The sequence below is a fragment of the Saimiri boliviensis genome, chromosome 6 (assembly GCF_048565385.1).
Source record: "Saimiri boliviensis isolate mSaiBol1 chromosome 6, mSaiBol1.pri, whole genome shotgun sequence".
Taxonomy (NCBI): domain Eukaryota; kingdom Metazoa; phylum Chordata; class Mammalia; order Primates; family Cebidae; genus Saimiri; species Saimiri boliviensis.
The window spans coordinates 125,676,546-125,693,365 of record NC_133454.1 but is presented as its reverse complement, the minus strand read 5'-3'; the positions used below and the strand labels follow the sequence as shown (position 1 = coordinate 125,693,365).

The 16,820-nt window shown below is 47.3% G+C and overlaps 1 protein-coding gene across 2 annotated transcripts in view; it reads right to left on the bottom strand.

Moving 5' to 3' along the window:
• The window catches only part of PACS1 (phosphofurin acidic cluster sorting protein 1), a 157,598-nt gene that overhangs the window by 16,838 nt on the left and 123,940 nt on the right, over window positions 1-16,820 (bottom strand). For both annotated transcript variants that reach the window (XM_039471516.2, XM_074401725.1), the window contains exons 3-11: window positions 16,007-16,096; window positions 15,281-15,406; window positions 11,146-11,290; window positions 10,798-10,889; window positions 10,634-10,714; window positions 7,916-7,975; window positions 6,920-7,080; window positions 6,499-6,592; window positions 572-652 (exon numbers count right to left, since the gene is read on the bottom strand). In XM_039471516.2, coding sequence (XP_039327450.1) covers window positions 572-652; window positions 6,499-6,592; window positions 6,920-7,080; window positions 7,916-7,975; window positions 10,634-10,714; window positions 10,798-10,889; window positions 11,146-11,290; window positions 15,281-15,406; window positions 16,007-16,096 — 930 coding nt within the window. The remainder of the gene's footprint in view (window positions 1-571; window positions 653-6,498; window positions 6,593-6,919; window positions 7,081-7,915; window positions 7,976-10,633; window positions 10,715-10,797; window positions 10,890-11,145; window positions 11,291-15,280; window positions 15,407-16,006; window positions 16,097-16,820) is intronic.

The following is a 16,820-nucleotide window of genomic DNA, read 5'->3' as shown; positions in this document are numbered from 1 at the left end:
CCCAGGGAGGTACAGGCGATGTAAACTGTGGCACACTCATCTTTGCATCTTCAGTGCCCAGCACAAGCAGGTACACAGTAAATGTGGGTGCACTTCAACCTGTAAAAAAACTGGGCATCCCAACCAACTCTATTTCACTTAATGGGGGCTTAGGCCTGTGCTCCTGGGCAGCTCCAGCATCTCTTAGAACACGGACCAGTGCCCCTCAGAGACTGAATACTGTGGGTTTCCTGGCCGCTGAAAAAGCACATCAAAGGATGAAGGGACAATTTTCCAGGGAAGACGTTGGTGATGGATGGTGAGAAAAGTTTCCCCCACTAGCATTTGGTCAGCTCTTACTGAAGGGCAGAATGAGGACATTTCTGCGATACTAATTTTGGGAGCAACCTGGTGTCTAGAGTAGGTTACATTCCACAGGTAAAGATTTCAGGACAAAGACAGTGCAGGACATTCATAAGCCTGTAGATTTAGGTGAAATTTCTAGGGTGATCCTGAGGGTCCTTCTGTCTTTGTTTCTAAAGGGACAAACACTGTTTGAAACAGCTGAAACAGGAAACTGACCCATACATACCAGAGTGTCTGTTTCAGTCAAGCTGTCATCTTGGTTTTTAATCCAAGTAGATTTGACTTTTTCTAGAGCAGCCAATTCCATCTGCAAAAATTATAAGAATTAGTTATCACTGATCCAAATAACTACCACTCTAATTTGTTTTACTAGGTCCCTATGAAGCTTAAAATACTTTCATGTAATATTCAACCTCATGAAATCTTTAGGGCTTTTATCTTATGCCATTGGGGGTACATTTTTTGTGAAAACTAAGTTTTGGAAGGATCAGTTATCCTTATCATCACTAAGTCAATAACACAGGGAGATTCGCAACCCAGAAATTCTGACTCCCATAAGATGTCACTGGGGAAGAGAAGCTCAAAATTTCAATGGCTTTGCTATTGCATCCATGAAATCTTTGACCCTGGGTCCAATGAATACCCTTGCCCAGGAAGGATATAGAGGGGAGGCCTCCTTTGCTTGGTGGTGGAAGGAGTATGCTAGGTTCAGGTCTTTGATTTTGAGACTAAAGACATCCATAGTAGCCAAATGCTTTTTGCCTGGTGGGAATATCCAGAAAACCTTCCTACAGGATATACTAAGCAGAAAGACACCCAATTTTAAACCATTTAGACATAAATTAATTCTCCTAATTCTGCTAACTCTTATTAGCATTTCTCATAAATATTAAAAAATTTTGGCCAGGAACAGTGGCTCATGCCTATAATCTCAGCACTTCTGGAGGCTAAGGGGCAGATCACGAGGTCAAGAGATTGAGACCATCCAAGCCAACATGGTGAAACCCCATCTCTACTGAAAATACAAAAATTAGCTGGGTGTGGTGGCGTGCGCCTGTAGTCCCAGCTACTCAGGAGGTTGAGGAAGGAGAATTGCTTGAACCCAGGAGGCAGAGGTTGCAGTGAGCCTTGATCTCACCAGCCTGGCAACAGAGGAAGACTCCATCTCAAAAAAAAAAAATTCCTTTGCAAATACAGATGAATAACTAGATTTTCATACTTGTTAATATTGCTTCGCGCTGGGCAGACAGCAACTAAAAGTCACCAACAGTGACTTGTGGGTTGTAGGCCTTAGATGCAGGGAAGATCTGGCGTTAATGAATGTTTTTGTTTCTTGTAGGGAACCACAGGAGGCAGAAAATATAAATAATATTCTACTTCCTCCCAATTACTCAAAGTCCTTTCTCTGAGTCATTCATATAATACTGAGAAGCATCAGGCTAATAAGTTCAGGGTCACTTGGCAAACTATGGAACAAGGATCACCACAGCAGGCTCCCTGTGTCACACTAAACCAGGGTTCCTCCACCTTGACATGACTGACATTTGAGGCTGGGTCACTCTTTGTTGTGGGGGCATGTCCTGTGTACTGTGGGATGTCTGGCAGCATCCCTGGCCTCTATTCACTATGTGCTGGTAGTGCAAAGTCCCCACCCTCTAATTTGTGACAAACAAAAATGTCTCTAATCATTGCCAAATGCCTGGGAAGCAAAATCATCCCAGCTGAGAACCTGTGCTCCAGGGCATCTGCAGGACTAACTCAGCATGCCTGAGCCAGACCCTGGGACCCGAGATCTTTAGATGCTTTGGCTTGTGTAATGGCTCACAGCCACTGAATAGGTTGCCTCTAGGTTGCAGAGCTAGCTCATTTACACCTCGTCTATATAATCAGTCAATGGTTTGTTGTTTTTTTTTTCCCAGACAGAGTCTCACTCTATTGCCCAGGCTGGTGCATAGTGGTGCAATCTTGGCTCACTGCAACCTCTGCCTCCCAGGTTCTAGTGATTCTCCTGCCTCAGCCTCCCAATTAGCTGGATTACAAGCATCTGCCACCATGCCTAGCTAATTTTTTTATTTTTAGTAGAGACAAGCTTTCACCATGTTGATTGACCATACTGATCTTGAACTCCTGACCTCAAGTGATCACCCACCTCAGCCTCCCAAAGTGCTGGGATTATAGGCATAAGCCACTGCCCCTGGCCTCAGCCAATGTTAATAGACTCTAGAATCATGGAAAAGCTCTGGTCAGGCATGAGACTAAAGAGAATTTCACTTCATTTTGGATCTCAATATGACAAATGAATTAAACATATATATTTTTTGAATTAAACATATTTTAAAGAGAATGAACTAGTTGATAACAAGAGGTCCGCCAGGAGGTTTTAAAGTAGCATGCCTTGTTGTTAAGCCCTATGACAGCTACAGCACTGCTTCCATGGCAAAGTTTCAAAATTTAGTATGATCTTTATTCCCCCCAGCTTTATTAAGGTATAATTGACAAATAAAAATTGTATATATTTATGGTATACAACTTGTTTCGATGTATGGATACACTGCGAAATGATTAAATCAAGGTAATTAGCATGTATCCATCTCCTGATAATATCTTTAACTTGGATTGGGCTTAGAGGACACCTGCTATTTACTGGCTCTTCCAGATGTCCCAGACAATCCTCCTAGGGACAAATTCCCAACTTGTCTATGCTTCTGTTCCTGTTTCTATAAACGCAAATGGGCTTTCCCCCCGCCGCCAAGGATGCTGGAATACCAGCAGGGCTCCAGCTTGTCTGACCAAGTGTCATGAGATGTGGAGGAGGCATCACTAGAGGTCCCAGCAGTCTGCATCACTGCCCATGGACAGTGTCAGCTGCTGAAGGCTAAGCGTGTAGGCACGTGTCAGAGAGAAAGCGGCAAGAGTGAGTAATATGTAGGCTATTGTTTCATGGACTAGGCCCTAACACCATTATTTATAGTGCTGTGGAAATAGCGACTTAGCAGCAGGCAGTCGTGGCTAGAAGTCTGCATCTGTGGCCGCCTTAGCTGAAGCAGTCAGAGCTCATTGTTATCAGCTTGGAGAACCAAATTATGTTGCCATTGTGTGCTCAAGTCTTGGGAAAATTCAACAACTGAAAGAATTTTTATCAGTAGAAATTCTTTCTGGTTCTAGTGATAAACTAAATCCTCTAAAATGTGGGGAACAAAAAGCAAGATTAAGAAAAATAAATAACAGTGCTAGGAAACCAGGGAAGGGAGGACACCAGCTGAGGTGGTGTGTACATGCCTGCCTACATGTGCACAATCTTGTGTCTTTTCCTAATCCATTCAGAAGTTCTCCATTTAAGAGCACAGCTTTGTTCTGCTGTTCCCAAAGCACCTTTCCTACCAAAGGATTCCAAAGTTCCACACCCACATCCAGACATATGGGACTCTTCAAAATAGAAATATCAGCACAGAACCAGCAAAGTGAGTCTGAAACCTGGCCAAGGGAACCAGAATTTGGACTCACTAAAAAGACATCTAGATTCTATCAGTTTTAGGAGTCCAAAACTGAAATGGCACTAAGGAATTTTAACAAATGGAACAGTATTCAATGAGCAGTGCTCCGTAAGCAATCAGTCAGTCAGGCAAACGCCACGCAGAGTCTGATGTGCATGATTCCATGCCGTCTCCTCACTACCTTGGGAGGCACAAGCTTTAACATATACTGTAGATGAGGAAGCAAAGGCGTGGTAACATGCCCAAGATCACAGTCAGTGGAGTGGTGGAGTCAAGACTTAAACACAGAAGCTCTACCCTGTCCCAAATGTGTTTTTTGCCTAGACAGGGGGCCTCAGGCCATCGTATTATAAAGGCCAACACTCAACACTCAGTTGGCTTTTGAGCCAAATGGGCTCCTACACTGACACCAGTACCCTATAGATAAGGCACTGAGGCTCGGAGTGCCTAGGTGATTTTTTTCTGTAAGTTTTGTAAATCAGGTAACTTACATTTATTAACACTCACAGTGCTAGTTGTTCTGCTTACTGCTTTTGGGGCAGTGTCACAGTTAGTAATTTAGTGACATTTTGTTACAGTGGAGCACCTACTCTACATTCCCACAACACTGAGAAACAGTCCTCCCTCAACCGGCTCCCAGGTTTCTTTCTAGAGTCAGCTAAGATAGTTAAGAGGGAATTTGGGTCTCATGGCCAGGGGTCTGCCCATGTGGATGGTGTCAATTCAGCAGGGCCATTCAGCAGTTCCATGTGAGGAAAAGCATCTCCAAGTCACATCCTAAATGCTAATACTAAAGAAAGTGAGGTGGCTGGGCAGACACTGCACTCCAGCCTGGGCAACAGAGCCAGACCCTACCTCAAAAAAAAAAAAAAAAAAAATTTTAGGTCAGGCACAATGGCTCACACCTGTAATCCCAGCACTTTGGAAGGCCGAGGCAGGGGATCACCTGAGGTCAGGAGTTCAAGACCAGCCTGGCCAACATGGTAAAACCTGTCTCTACTAAAAATACAAAAATTAGCCAGGCATGGATGGCACACACTTGTAGTCCCAGCTACCTGGGAGTTGAGGCAGCAGAATTGCTGGAACTCGGGAGGCAGAGGTTGCAGTGGGCCAAGATCTCTCCATTGCACTCCTGCCTGGGCTACAAGAGCAAAACTCCGACACAAAAAAATAAATAAAATAAATAAGTATAGAAAGGGGGTTAAAAAAAAAAGGAAGGTCTCTTCAGTTCTTGGATCCCCATGAACCTGGCCTGGAACGGCGTCTAGGGTACAGGGTCTGCAAGGGCAGGGCTGGGTTTCTCCCAGAGAGGAGTCTGTTTAGGCTGCAGTTTCCCACCATTTCCTCACTAAAGCCACATGGGGCACTGTCCTAACCAAAAAGAGCGGTGAGTTGGGAGAGAGCCCCATCTGGTGGCAGCAGGCAAAAGGGCAGCCAGGAGATGCTCCAAGAGACTGGTTTCCACAACTGGCACCTGGCCTTTCAGACCCAAGCTTTTCAGCAGTGGAGGCCTTGCCTGCTTCCTGACATTTCTGCACAATTACTACCTATCTGCAGGGCGAGTCTGGTATTCCCCCTGGTGAACAAAGACTAGGCTTCATCTGCTAGTAAAGCAGGCAAACAGGAGGACTCAAAGGATTTGTTTCTTTGATCTATAGAAAAAACACTGGGCTTTGGAGGGGAAACCCTAAGCTAGGCACTCACATCTCGACAACGCGCACTTGTCTTCTATTGTAAACAAAGGGAGAGCAGCTTCCCAAGGCCTGAGGTCGTTTCAGGCTCACCCATACCCGTCTGTGATCCGCTGGGCGGAGCATGGCACCGGATAGGGCTCTGGCTGCTACAGTAGATGCCTCCTTTTCCCCTTGCTCACCAGGAAAAATGGAAACTGCTTACTAAATTATAAATTTTCTTAGGGCACTGCTCCCCTCTATGGATTCTTGGCCCAAATAAAGCCTACTAGGGCTTCCTGAGCACATCTCAGGGGCTCCCCTCCTCTCTATACCTGCTCCTTCCCCAATCTGGTACAGGGCCACTCACCACGGGCCAAATGCCACTCCATGCCACATTCTCAGCTACCACAGAATGGACAAAGGGACAGGTTTTTGTTTGTTTTTTGAGACAAGGTCTTGTTCTGTCACCCAAGCTGCAGAGCAGTAGTGTGATCACAGCTCACTGCGGCCTCTGCTTCCTGGGCTCAAGGGGTCCTCCCACCTCAGCCTCCTGAGTAGCTTTATCTACAGACATGCACCACCATTCCTGGATAACTTTTGCATTTTTCGTAGACGGGCTTTTACCATGTTGCTCAGGGTGGTCTCGAGCTCCTGGGCTCAAGTGATCCACCGGCCTTAGCCTCCCAAAGTGCTAGGATCACAGATGTGAACCACCATGCCCAGCAGAGAGGGAGGTGTGTTCTGAGAGGGAAGGCTTTGGGCCACAGCAGGAACAGACCAAAAGGAACACCCAGCCTGACACAGCAATGACCCTGAAGAGCTAAGCTCCCAGAGTGGACTGAGAGGAGAAAAACTGAGGCTAAAACAAGACGAGGCCACTTTTCTAAGGTCACAACATGAGCCCTGATCAGAGATACAGAGGGACGGAGCACGGAGTCCTGCCAAGCCACAGTCCCACCCCGCCCCACAGCCACGGTTTTGCTCACAGGGCTGGTGGTGTCTTTTCCAAGGCTGCCCTTGCTGTTGAGGCTGCCAATCTCCGTCTGGGAGCTGGACTGCGACATTCCCTCAAAGAAAGGCCTGCAGTGAAGAGCACAGCCAAGGTCAGTGCTTCAGAACAGCAAGCTGGGAGAGCTGAGTGGAGCTGGTATTCAGGGTGGGTAAGCAGGGAAGTGCAGGGAGGAGAGGTGGGGTGGACGGGAAAAAGGGGGACTTCTGAAGAGTCCTATAGGACTCCTGTCAGTGAGAGGCAAAACAGTGACCTTCTCCCAGAGAGCCAGAGGTTCAGAAAGGATGAAAGACCAAGATTCCCTGGTAATGGAGGAGGCAGCGAGGGAGCGGTCCGGAGACTGCTGTGGCCAGGAAGGAGAGGAGTTGGGAGGCCAGCTACGGAGGAGGGGGCCTCACTTGAGCTTGGGCTTCGGAGTGCTGAGGATGCTTTCTGTCTCCTCCATCTCAGGTCCACTGTCGCTGGGGTTGTACATCTCCAGACTGTCATACAATTCATCCAAGTCCTCTTCCACCTCCCGGATCTGTTCCCGGGACACGTGCTCCAACCCAAAGCCCACCTGCAGCAGGAAAAGAGTCTCTGAATTTGGGGTCATCCCTATCAACAGTTTTGGCTGACGAACAGCTCCCTTTTCTTGGGCCACCCTTACAGTCCCACTTAAGAGACATGCCAGAGCTTCACACTGGCTGGAGTAACCTTCATGTCATTTCTGTGATCCAGCCTGAGGGCAAGGACATGGTGAGGCCACCCCCAACCCTCACCCCAGCTGGTTCCTGATACTGCTCCACACTGGAAAGCTATGCCAGGAGGGACAGCTGAGGAATCCCGAGGACCATCGTCCATGTGGCCTCGTCCTGCCCTCCTTACAGCCCACAGGAAGGCGAGGCAATTGCTCTCAGCAATTCTCATCTTCATCCCTGTTAGCCCACTGAGAAGCCTGTGGAAATGGGTCCTTCCCGGAGCTCAGGGAAAAGACTGCTTCTCTCTCAGTGGCCCATTCCTGGTTATTCCAGGGCTGACGACCAAGGACACTTCTACCTCCCAAGCTGCTGCTCACTGATGTTCCCGTGGAGTAAGAGGGGAAATTAAGTGACAACTGCAGCGGCATCCACCGGGTCTGTCCCTGTATCCCACACCAGAGGCTTGGGTGTCACTGAGGGTTGGGTGTAGCTGCACTGCCCTGCGCTGTGTGTACAGCCCTTCTCTCTCCTTCACTTGCTTCAGTCCTTCTTAGCCACCCTCTCCCTTAGGGCTCTACCAGGCATGCCATGGGGAGCAGGAATATTAATCCCGGAATCCTGACTCCCAGTGCCAATACAGAGTGTACCCCAGGGACACCGGGTGAAACCTGGGGAATTCTACTCACCATTAACCTTGGGAGTAAGGGGCCATACCTCATCTGAAACTTTAAACCGCTTCAGGAGGGCCACAAACTTCTGTTTGATGTTAGGTTGCTGTAGGGACAGATCGAATGATAGTTCTCAATGTCCACTTGGGGTCAATTCAAGTCAACAAACGCCTACTACAGCCCACTTTCATGACGAGCTATGGGAGGACATGAAGACTGGAGAACTTTGTCTCTGCTCTTGGCACTTGAAGCCTGTTAGGAAGATAGCCCCGAATTCCAGTATGGCTCCTGGGCCCTGGGTGCAGCTGCAGGGTGCGGTAATGTCTATCCCCAGGTCCTTCGTCCTGCTCTGCCCCAACACCTCCCAAATGTGCATCTCCAGCTCATCTCTTTCTCTTGCCCTTTGGATCCACAGCGCCAACTGCTGATTCCCACTTGTGCATGCACAGTGTGGGCAGCCAGCCTCACCATCTCCTTGGCAGAACACAGCGTCTTCTTCCTGCACTCCCATCCTCTTACTGATGTTGCCAGCGCACCTGAACCCACATCTACACCTGCAGTCTCTCCTTCCTGTTCTCCCTGCAGGCCCATTCTCTATCTCAGACCCTCCCTTTTCCATCTGTGATACAACTGTTTCCATCTAGGCCTTTCTCCTTGCCTCTCTGGGATCACAGCAATGGCCTTCAGCTGGCACCTCATGCCCTGCCTGCCTATTTCTGGCCTTGTTCCCACCACAGCCCACAGTGGTCCTTCTGAGTGCAACCTGCTCATGCTACCCTCCCGTTAGAAGTCTTCATTGGCTGCCACTACTTGAACAGAGCTCAACGGTCAGGCCTGTAAGTGTCTGAAGCCTGGGTCTGCCTGTTTCTAGCCTTATCTCTCTATTTGCTCTTTCACACCCCGTTGTCAAGTGGAAACTCACTGCTTAGAGTTCCTGGGAAAAACTGCATGCTGTTGTGCTAGGCCTTTACATAGGGTATCTTCTGCCTTGAATACAAATTTTCCCCAAATCCACTTGGTGAAATTTTATTTTAAAAAATCTATCTCTCAGCATCTCATCTGAGAAGCTGTCCTGGCACTCCTGGGACAGGTGGCCACAGTCCTCTGGTGTCACTGCAAAGCTCTGTCTTATGGCATCTGTCCTACTGGGCTGTAATTACTTATTGAGATGTGTGGTGTCACTAGACACTGTGTGCTCCTTGATAGCATGGACTGGGCCTTATCTCTCTGTCTCTGGGCATGATGCTTAGCTTGTGGTCATATGTACTTCCTGCCTGAATGACAGACTCGCCATCTGGGGATGGAAACAATGAACTTGCAAGGCTGATAGGTCTTCAAAGAAAGGGCAGAAAAGGCATTCGCAGCAGAGAAAAAATGTTGAGCTCACAGTAACAGAGCAGCATGAGACATGTTCAGAGAAGGTCAAGTACATCTGTGTTCTTGGTGGGAGAGAAGAATGCACGTGCACAGAGGAGACAGGCACTAAGGGAGGTCACTAAGTCTCTGGGATAGAACCGGAAAGTACCTGCAGCTTAAAAAAAATCTCTGGGGGAGTGAACATTAGTAGAAGCACTGAACTCTGGTCGCGTGCTAGTGTGACGCTAAGGAGGAGCCCCCACGTAGGAAGATGTGACTTACGAAGCTCAAGGGAAACCTATCGCGAAGAAAATAGGGCCACTTTCTGGTTACAGAGCAGGAAAAAGAAAGCCTCAGCAGTAGCAGCTGACTAGAGAGAGCTCCTGCAGTCACTCCCTATTTCCAGAGTGTAATGGAGGTCAAGCATTGGGAGCCTTGGTGACACACCTTATGGGGACCATGTGGAGCACCAATCAAGAGCTGGCCACCTGAGGACAAGGAAGCAGTCCTCCCGCTCCCTAGTCACTGACTGGATGGGAAATCTAGGTCAGTCTTGTAGATTTACCTGAAGCCGAGTGACACCTCAGTGTGATGGGAGAGGTGACAGCATCTTGCCTCCATTTCATCCCTGAAGGGGAGGGCATCTTGGCTCTCAGAGGGTTGGATGCTAGGCTAGCTCTGCACTGGGGAGAATCAGAATGCCTCTGGGAAAATGAGGCTGTGTATTCCCCTTCAGAAAAGCTCCCAGCACTTCTGGCCCTCCCATACTTCAGTGCAAGAACTCCAGAATCTGTCAAAGACCACCTCGGAATTGAGTTTTTAGCTTCTCAGTCCAGGATTCAAATGTCATCAAAACAGTAACTCTTGAGGAACTTTTATGCAGGAAAAGCATCAAAAGGTACCTGGTCTCCAAGGTCATGGATCCGTTAAGGCAGGAATGATATCTGATGTAATTAAAGCTTAGCAAGCCTTATAGGAGTACTTCATGACCAGCCTATCATCTCTGCATAAGTTCAGCACATGATCAAAACTAGTGCTACTCCTAGATGGAGCTGGCCTTCTCTCTGCAGCAGACAGCATGTGACATGAAGCAGCCACTGGAGTGGGTGGGAGCGGGTCTGTCCCCTGAAGGACCACTATCTGTTCTGAATTCTAAAAGAAGGGTTCTCCTTTTTTCTATCTGATGATAACCTGAAGGATATAATAATCTTATCAGTAATAACGGTTCCCAGCAACAGTGAGTCTAATTGGGTGGTGGTAAAGATATAGAGCATACGTCAGAATCATGAAGGGATGACCCTTTGTTGACAGATTTTACAAAGCCTCCACTAGGCCTGAATATGCCGCTGCCAACCTACCCCCAGACTGAAAATCTTAGCCAACCACTCCCCAGACCTTTGACACTCACCCTTGTGATGGCAGAGGTTGAGGTTAGTTTCCTCCGGGTCTTCTTTACTTTCCGGAGATCTTCGTCTTCGTAGAACAGGTCCTAAGTGGATATGGGGACAGAATGAGGGTGGGAAACCCGAGGAGCTCCTTGGATGCTCCATGTGAGGGAACACAGAAAGTTACCTGCCCGTGCAATGGATCATCACTGCCTTCCTGTTCTGATGAGAAACTCTCTTCCTCTTCCTCAGAGTAATTGTCAATATCAGGAGAACGATCTGCAAGAGACACCTGAGTAAGAAAACCTTGCAATGGGAAGGTCTGGACTGAGAGACTTTGATGGACTGGAATCAATGGTTCTCTCTGGGTGGAAACACAGCCAGGATGGAGGGGAGGGCCAGGGCTGAAGCCATGTTTTACTTTCAGGGGTCTCTAAATATCTCTTGCCCAGGAACATTTCAGGCACTGCCTTGTTCAGCTTTCCCAGAATGGGCTCCCTGTTCGGAGGGTCTCCAGAGGCTGCATGCATCTTACCAGAGAGCTTGGATTTGATTCCTTCATGGTCAATGGGCTGGCTGGACAGGGAGTAGATCTTTATTTCTGCCACAGGCACAGAGACATCCTTCACATTGCTGTGTAGGCCAAGCACCAACGCGCCTTCATTAGGATGCTGCATCACCTAGAGCGTGGGGCGGTGGTTACTACAGAGGTGCCTGAAGAAACGCAGCCAAGGAATGTGCAAGCAAAAATGTATTCTGCTGATACATTTTCTTCCTCACTTTCAAATCCATGCTTACCATCCTACTGCTTCAAGGTCTTACTTTGTTTTTTATAATTATTAAAGACAGGGTCTCACTCTATCACCCAGGCTGGAGTGCAGTGATGAGATCACGGCTCACTGCAGCCTTGACCTTCCAGGCTCAAGTGATCCTCCCACCTCAGCCTCAGTAGCTGGAACCATAGGCACATACCACCATGCCTGGCTAGTTTTTCAATTTTATGTAGAGATGGGGTCTCACTGTGTTGCCCAGGCTGATCTCAAACTGGGCTTAAGCAATCCTCCTGCCTTGGCTTCCCGAAGTGCTGGAATTATAGGCATGAGCCACTGCACTTGGCCTCAGGTCTTACCTTTAAAACTATCCCCAGAAGTGCCAGCCGCTGGTCAGGGCCACGTGCTTAAAGATAACAATCACAACTGAAAATGGTTGCTCGGCCAGGAACCGTAGCCTGTTCCTGTAATCCCAGCACTTTGGGAGGCTGAGGCGGACAGATTGCTTGAGACCAGGAATTTGAGACCAGCCTGGGCAACATGGTGAAACCCCGTCTCTATTAAAAATAAAAAAATCAGCTGGGTGTGGTGGCACATGCCTGTAGTCCCAGCTACTTGGGAGGCTGAGGTGGGAGAATCACCTGAGCCCAGGAAGTTGAGGCTACAGTGAGCTGTGACTGTACCACTGCATTCTAGCCTGGGTGACACAGTGAGATTATCTCAAAAAAAAAAAAAGAAAGAAAAAAAAAGGAAGAAAGAGAAAGAGGAGAAGGAAGGAAGGAAGGAAAGGGGAGAGAAGGGGAGAGGAGGGGAGGAGAGGGAAGGGGAGGAGAGAGAAGGAAGGGAAGGGGAGAAAGAAGGGAGGGAGGGGGCAGGAAGGAGGGAGGAAGGCAGGGAGGAAGGGAGGGAGGGAAGGAAGGGTGGGAGGAGGAAAGGAAGGAAGGAAATGGCTGCTAATCTCTAGGACTAATTTTAGTGTAAGTCCTTCTCAGAGATACTTGCTCTTGAGTCTGGGTGAGGCCAGGGCTACAGGTGGTGGTTACCTGTCACTGGCAATGAGGAAAAGGAGCCCAGTACACAGGGAATGGCAGAGCCTGGTGCGGCAGGGGCAGTGGCTGCTGGTGGGAATTCACTGTCCCCTGTCTCCATGCTGACACAAACCCTGACTGAGTAGGACAGAAAGACGGGCTGGGACGATCTCAAATTTTCTTTCACGGCCATGAAATTGTTCCTATTTAATTTACCAATGTACAGAAGTAATTTAAAAAACAGATTAGTAAAAAAAAAATAAAAAAAAATAAATAAATAAAAAAAACAAACAGATTAGTGGCTGTTTTCTTCTTCCTGTTAGGCAGGGCTGAGAGGATCTGCCTGGCACACGAAGAGCTGCACCAGTGAGCATATGTATTGAGAATAATCACAGCCTGGCTTCTTACTGTTCTAAAAGGGAATTAGAAATATGGAGAAAGAAAAGCTATAAAAAGTCACGAGTTGGACAGATCTGGACCTAGACCTGAAAGGAGCTGTGGCACGTACGGAGACATGAACACGTGTGTGCATACAGATAGACCTTACTCAGCTCTGTCTGCTGAGGGAGTGGATAACACCCAGTTGGGGATATGGGCACTCCTGGTACTCAGATCTTGGTTTCTGAACACCATACTCCACTGAAAAGAACCAGGGCTCCTAGGAGAATTTGTTCATTCTGGGGCTGGGTCAGGTCAAGTACAAGATGAGCCTGAAATGTTTTATACCAGAAAGTATGGAAGGATGTAATGAATGATGAGACCCGGGCGCAGTGGCTCACACCTGTAATCCCAGCATTTTGGGAGGCTGAGGCGGGTGGATCACAAGGTCAAGAGATTGAGATCATCCTGGTCAACATGGTGAAACCCTGTCTCTACTAAAAATACAAAATATCAGCTGGGCATGGTGGCGCATGCCTATAATCCCAGCTACTCAGGAGGCTGAGGCAGAATTGCCTGAACCCAGGAGGCGGAGGTTGCGGTGAGCCAAGATTGCGCCATTGCACTCACAGCCTGGGTAACGAGAGCGAAACTCCATCTCAAAAAAAATAAAAAATAAATAAATAAATAAATAAAAATGATGAGACATAGTAGTACAAAGGATTCAAAGCTGGCATGAAGGGGCTCCCATGGGCCAAAGCTGACAAGTTTGTGCATCAAAATAAAGAAATGGTAGTAGCAGATTCAGCCCCATTAAATAAAACAGGAATCCACAGTCTATAACTGACACAAATAAATGAGAGTGAAGGAAAAGCACTATCTTACTACAGAAAGACAATTAATAAGGCCAGGCATGGTGGCTCATGCCTGTAATCCCAGCACTTTGGGAAGCCAAGGCAGGTGGATCACTTGAGGCCACGAGTTCAAGACCACCCTGGACAACATGGGGAAACCCCATCTCTGCTAAAAATAAAAAAAAATTAGCCAGGCATGGTGGCGGGTGCCTGTAATCCCAGCTACTCTGGAGGCTGAGGTAGGAGAATCGCTGGAACCTGGGAGGTGGAGGTTGCGGTGAGCTGAGACTGTGCCAGTGCACTCTAGCCTGGGTGACGGAGCAAGACTCCGTCTCGGAAAAAAAAAAAAAAAAAAAAAAGAAAGCCAATTAATAAATACATAAAGAATGATGGAATTAGAAATTCACTGTCTGGTAAGCACCAAAGTATGGTGATGACCAATTAAGGCAAGAATCATGAATAGATACTAAAACTAGTAGGTGAAAATGTGATAAGGAAAAAGACAGTTATATAGTCTCAAAATATCTCCCTGTAGAATTTTTTTTCAGTAAGTACAAAATGCTTATTAATTAACTTTGTGGTGGAAAAACTCTGCAGACTCCATCTTAACCAAGTGATAATATCAGGCCAGGCACAGAGGCTCATGCCTATAATCCCAGCACTTTTGGAGGCCAAGGAGGGAGGATTACTTGAGCCTAGGAGTTTGAGACCAGCCTAGACAACTGAGCAAGACTTTGTCTCTATTAAAAAAAAATACTGAAAATACAAAAAATTAAAAGTTAATATCCCTAGGAAAGGAACCAACTGACATCAGGTGCTGCCTAAGCTGTGCTGAGAACACAGCCCTTTTATGGCAATGCTGCCAGAAATACACAGGTGGACTCTAATCTTGAGGCAACACCAGATGAACCTGGACTGAGGAATATTCAATAAAGTACCCAGCCTGTGCACTTAAAAAACGTCAAGATTATGAGAGGTAAGGAAAACCCAGGGGCTGCTGCAGACTGAAGGGAACCAAGGACACAGTGACATGCATCACGTAATCCTAGAGCAGATCCCAGGCCTATAAAGGATATCACTGAGACACTTAACACAGTCGGACAGGGACTGGAGGATAGATGGCAATCTTATGTCAATGTTAGTGTCCTGATCTTGATGGCAGTAGTGAGCTTAGAAGGCACAGTATTCTCATGTTAAGGAAATTAACATGGCGCAGTATTAACATGTAATGGGGCATTGTGCCAGCAAATTACTCTCAGATGGCTCAGAAAATAATGCCTATCAATATATCTATGAGGAGAGAATAAAAACTGTGGTGATATATTGAAGAACTTGGGCAAATCCACACATGGGAATTCTTCATACTATTCTTGTAAACTTTTCTGAAAGTTTGAAATTTTATGTAATTTCTTGAGTTTTACCTTTTTAAAAGCTAAAAAAAATTTTTCATGAAGGAGAAAGTACTTGATAAAAATAAGTATATTCTGAATTTCCAACAAAATAATTAACTTCTAAAACAGAATTAAGCACCTAGCCAGCAGACTGGGAAAATCATGTGGAAGGCTCAAATGGCTGGGCTGGGGTCTCCCTTGGGCTCTCTGACTCAAAGGCCAACAGTCTGGAGACTGTGTTCCTCTCACCTCTGCCATGTTGATGAGTCCCACAGCCAAGGTCTTATAGCCCAAGATGGTCCGATTCTTGTAACGTTTTCTCCTTTGCAGCATGATCTGCAGCTTGTTGGCATCTCGCTTAAGGAAATGAGGGTACTACGAAATACAAAACAGAGTCGAGCATGGTTAATGGGCAGCTGGGTCCCTGAAGGGTTCTTATCCTCCCAGAGGACACACAATCTTTCTGTGCTTCAATGCTTCCTGTCTGTAAATGGGGCAGTCAGGGGTGAAAGGAGAGCCATAAGGTTGCTGCTGGTGGAACTGACTGGCCTGGTGCCTGGCTTCCATGCCGCAGCCCTGAATTATGAGAGGGACACAGACTAGGAGGGATATGACACAGAGAGGAAGGACGGAGATCCTGACATGGCGGCTGAAGGTGGCACAGTCCACGGGGTGTGTGAGGATCACTAAGGAGAGGTGATGGGGTGCAGCAGGTGGGTAACAGTGTTATCCAAGGCAGAGGAAGGGAAGGAGGAGCCACGGTGCCTACTCAGGTTTCCACACCCTTACCATGGCTGGCTAAGGGGTTGTTTTGGCTCTCCAGGCCAGCCATAAACCTCCAGGTGACTTTTATTCATTCCTGCCCAAGTTGAGCAATGGCTGCTCTGGGATAAAACAGTCTCTGGGTTAGAGGACTGTTTGGGGACTAGCCAGGATATGACATGTTATAGAGACCTAAGATTAGGAGAGTCTCACCTGAAGGGAGAAAGTTAATTGGAGCTCTGTTTCCACCAGTCCACTAGCTGGAAGGACAATCTCATTGGAGCGAAGAATTCTTTTTGAACCCTGAAACCGAGAAGAAAAGTCTGTTTGGCTAGGTGCAGTGGCTCATGCCATTATGTAATCCCAGCACTTTGAGAGGCTGAGGCAGAAGGACTACTGGGACCCAGGAGTTTGAGACCAGTCTGGGCAACATACTGAGACTTGCATCTCTACAAAAAATAAAAAAATTGGCTGGGTGTGGTGGTGCATGTGCCTGTAGTCCCAGCTATTCAGGAGGCTGAGGTACAGGATCACTTGAGCCTGGGAGTTAGAGCCTGCAGTGAATCATGATCATGCCACTGCACTCCAGCCTGGGTGACAGAGTGAGACCCTGTCTCAAACAATATTAACAATTAAAAGAAAAAAAACCTGTCAAAGCTGTGCCACCAAAAACCAAACCAAAATAAATAATATGTTGCAAACAACTTCTAAGCTCTAAAAGCATTCTCTTTAAAGAAAAATATTAAATTTTATATTTTTTTGAAATGGAGTCTCATTCTATTGCCCAGGCTGGACTGCAGTAGCGTGATCTCAGATCACTGCAACTTCTGCCTCCTGGGTTCAAGTGATTCTCCTGCCTCAGCCTCCTGAGTAGCTCAGCCTCCTGAGTACAGGCACCTGCCACAACGCCTGGCTAATTTTTTTCTATTTTTAGTACAGACAGGGTTTTACCATGTTGGCCAGGCTGGTCTTGAACTCCTGACCTCAGGTGATCTGCTTGCTTCAGCCTCCCAAAGTGAGGGGATTA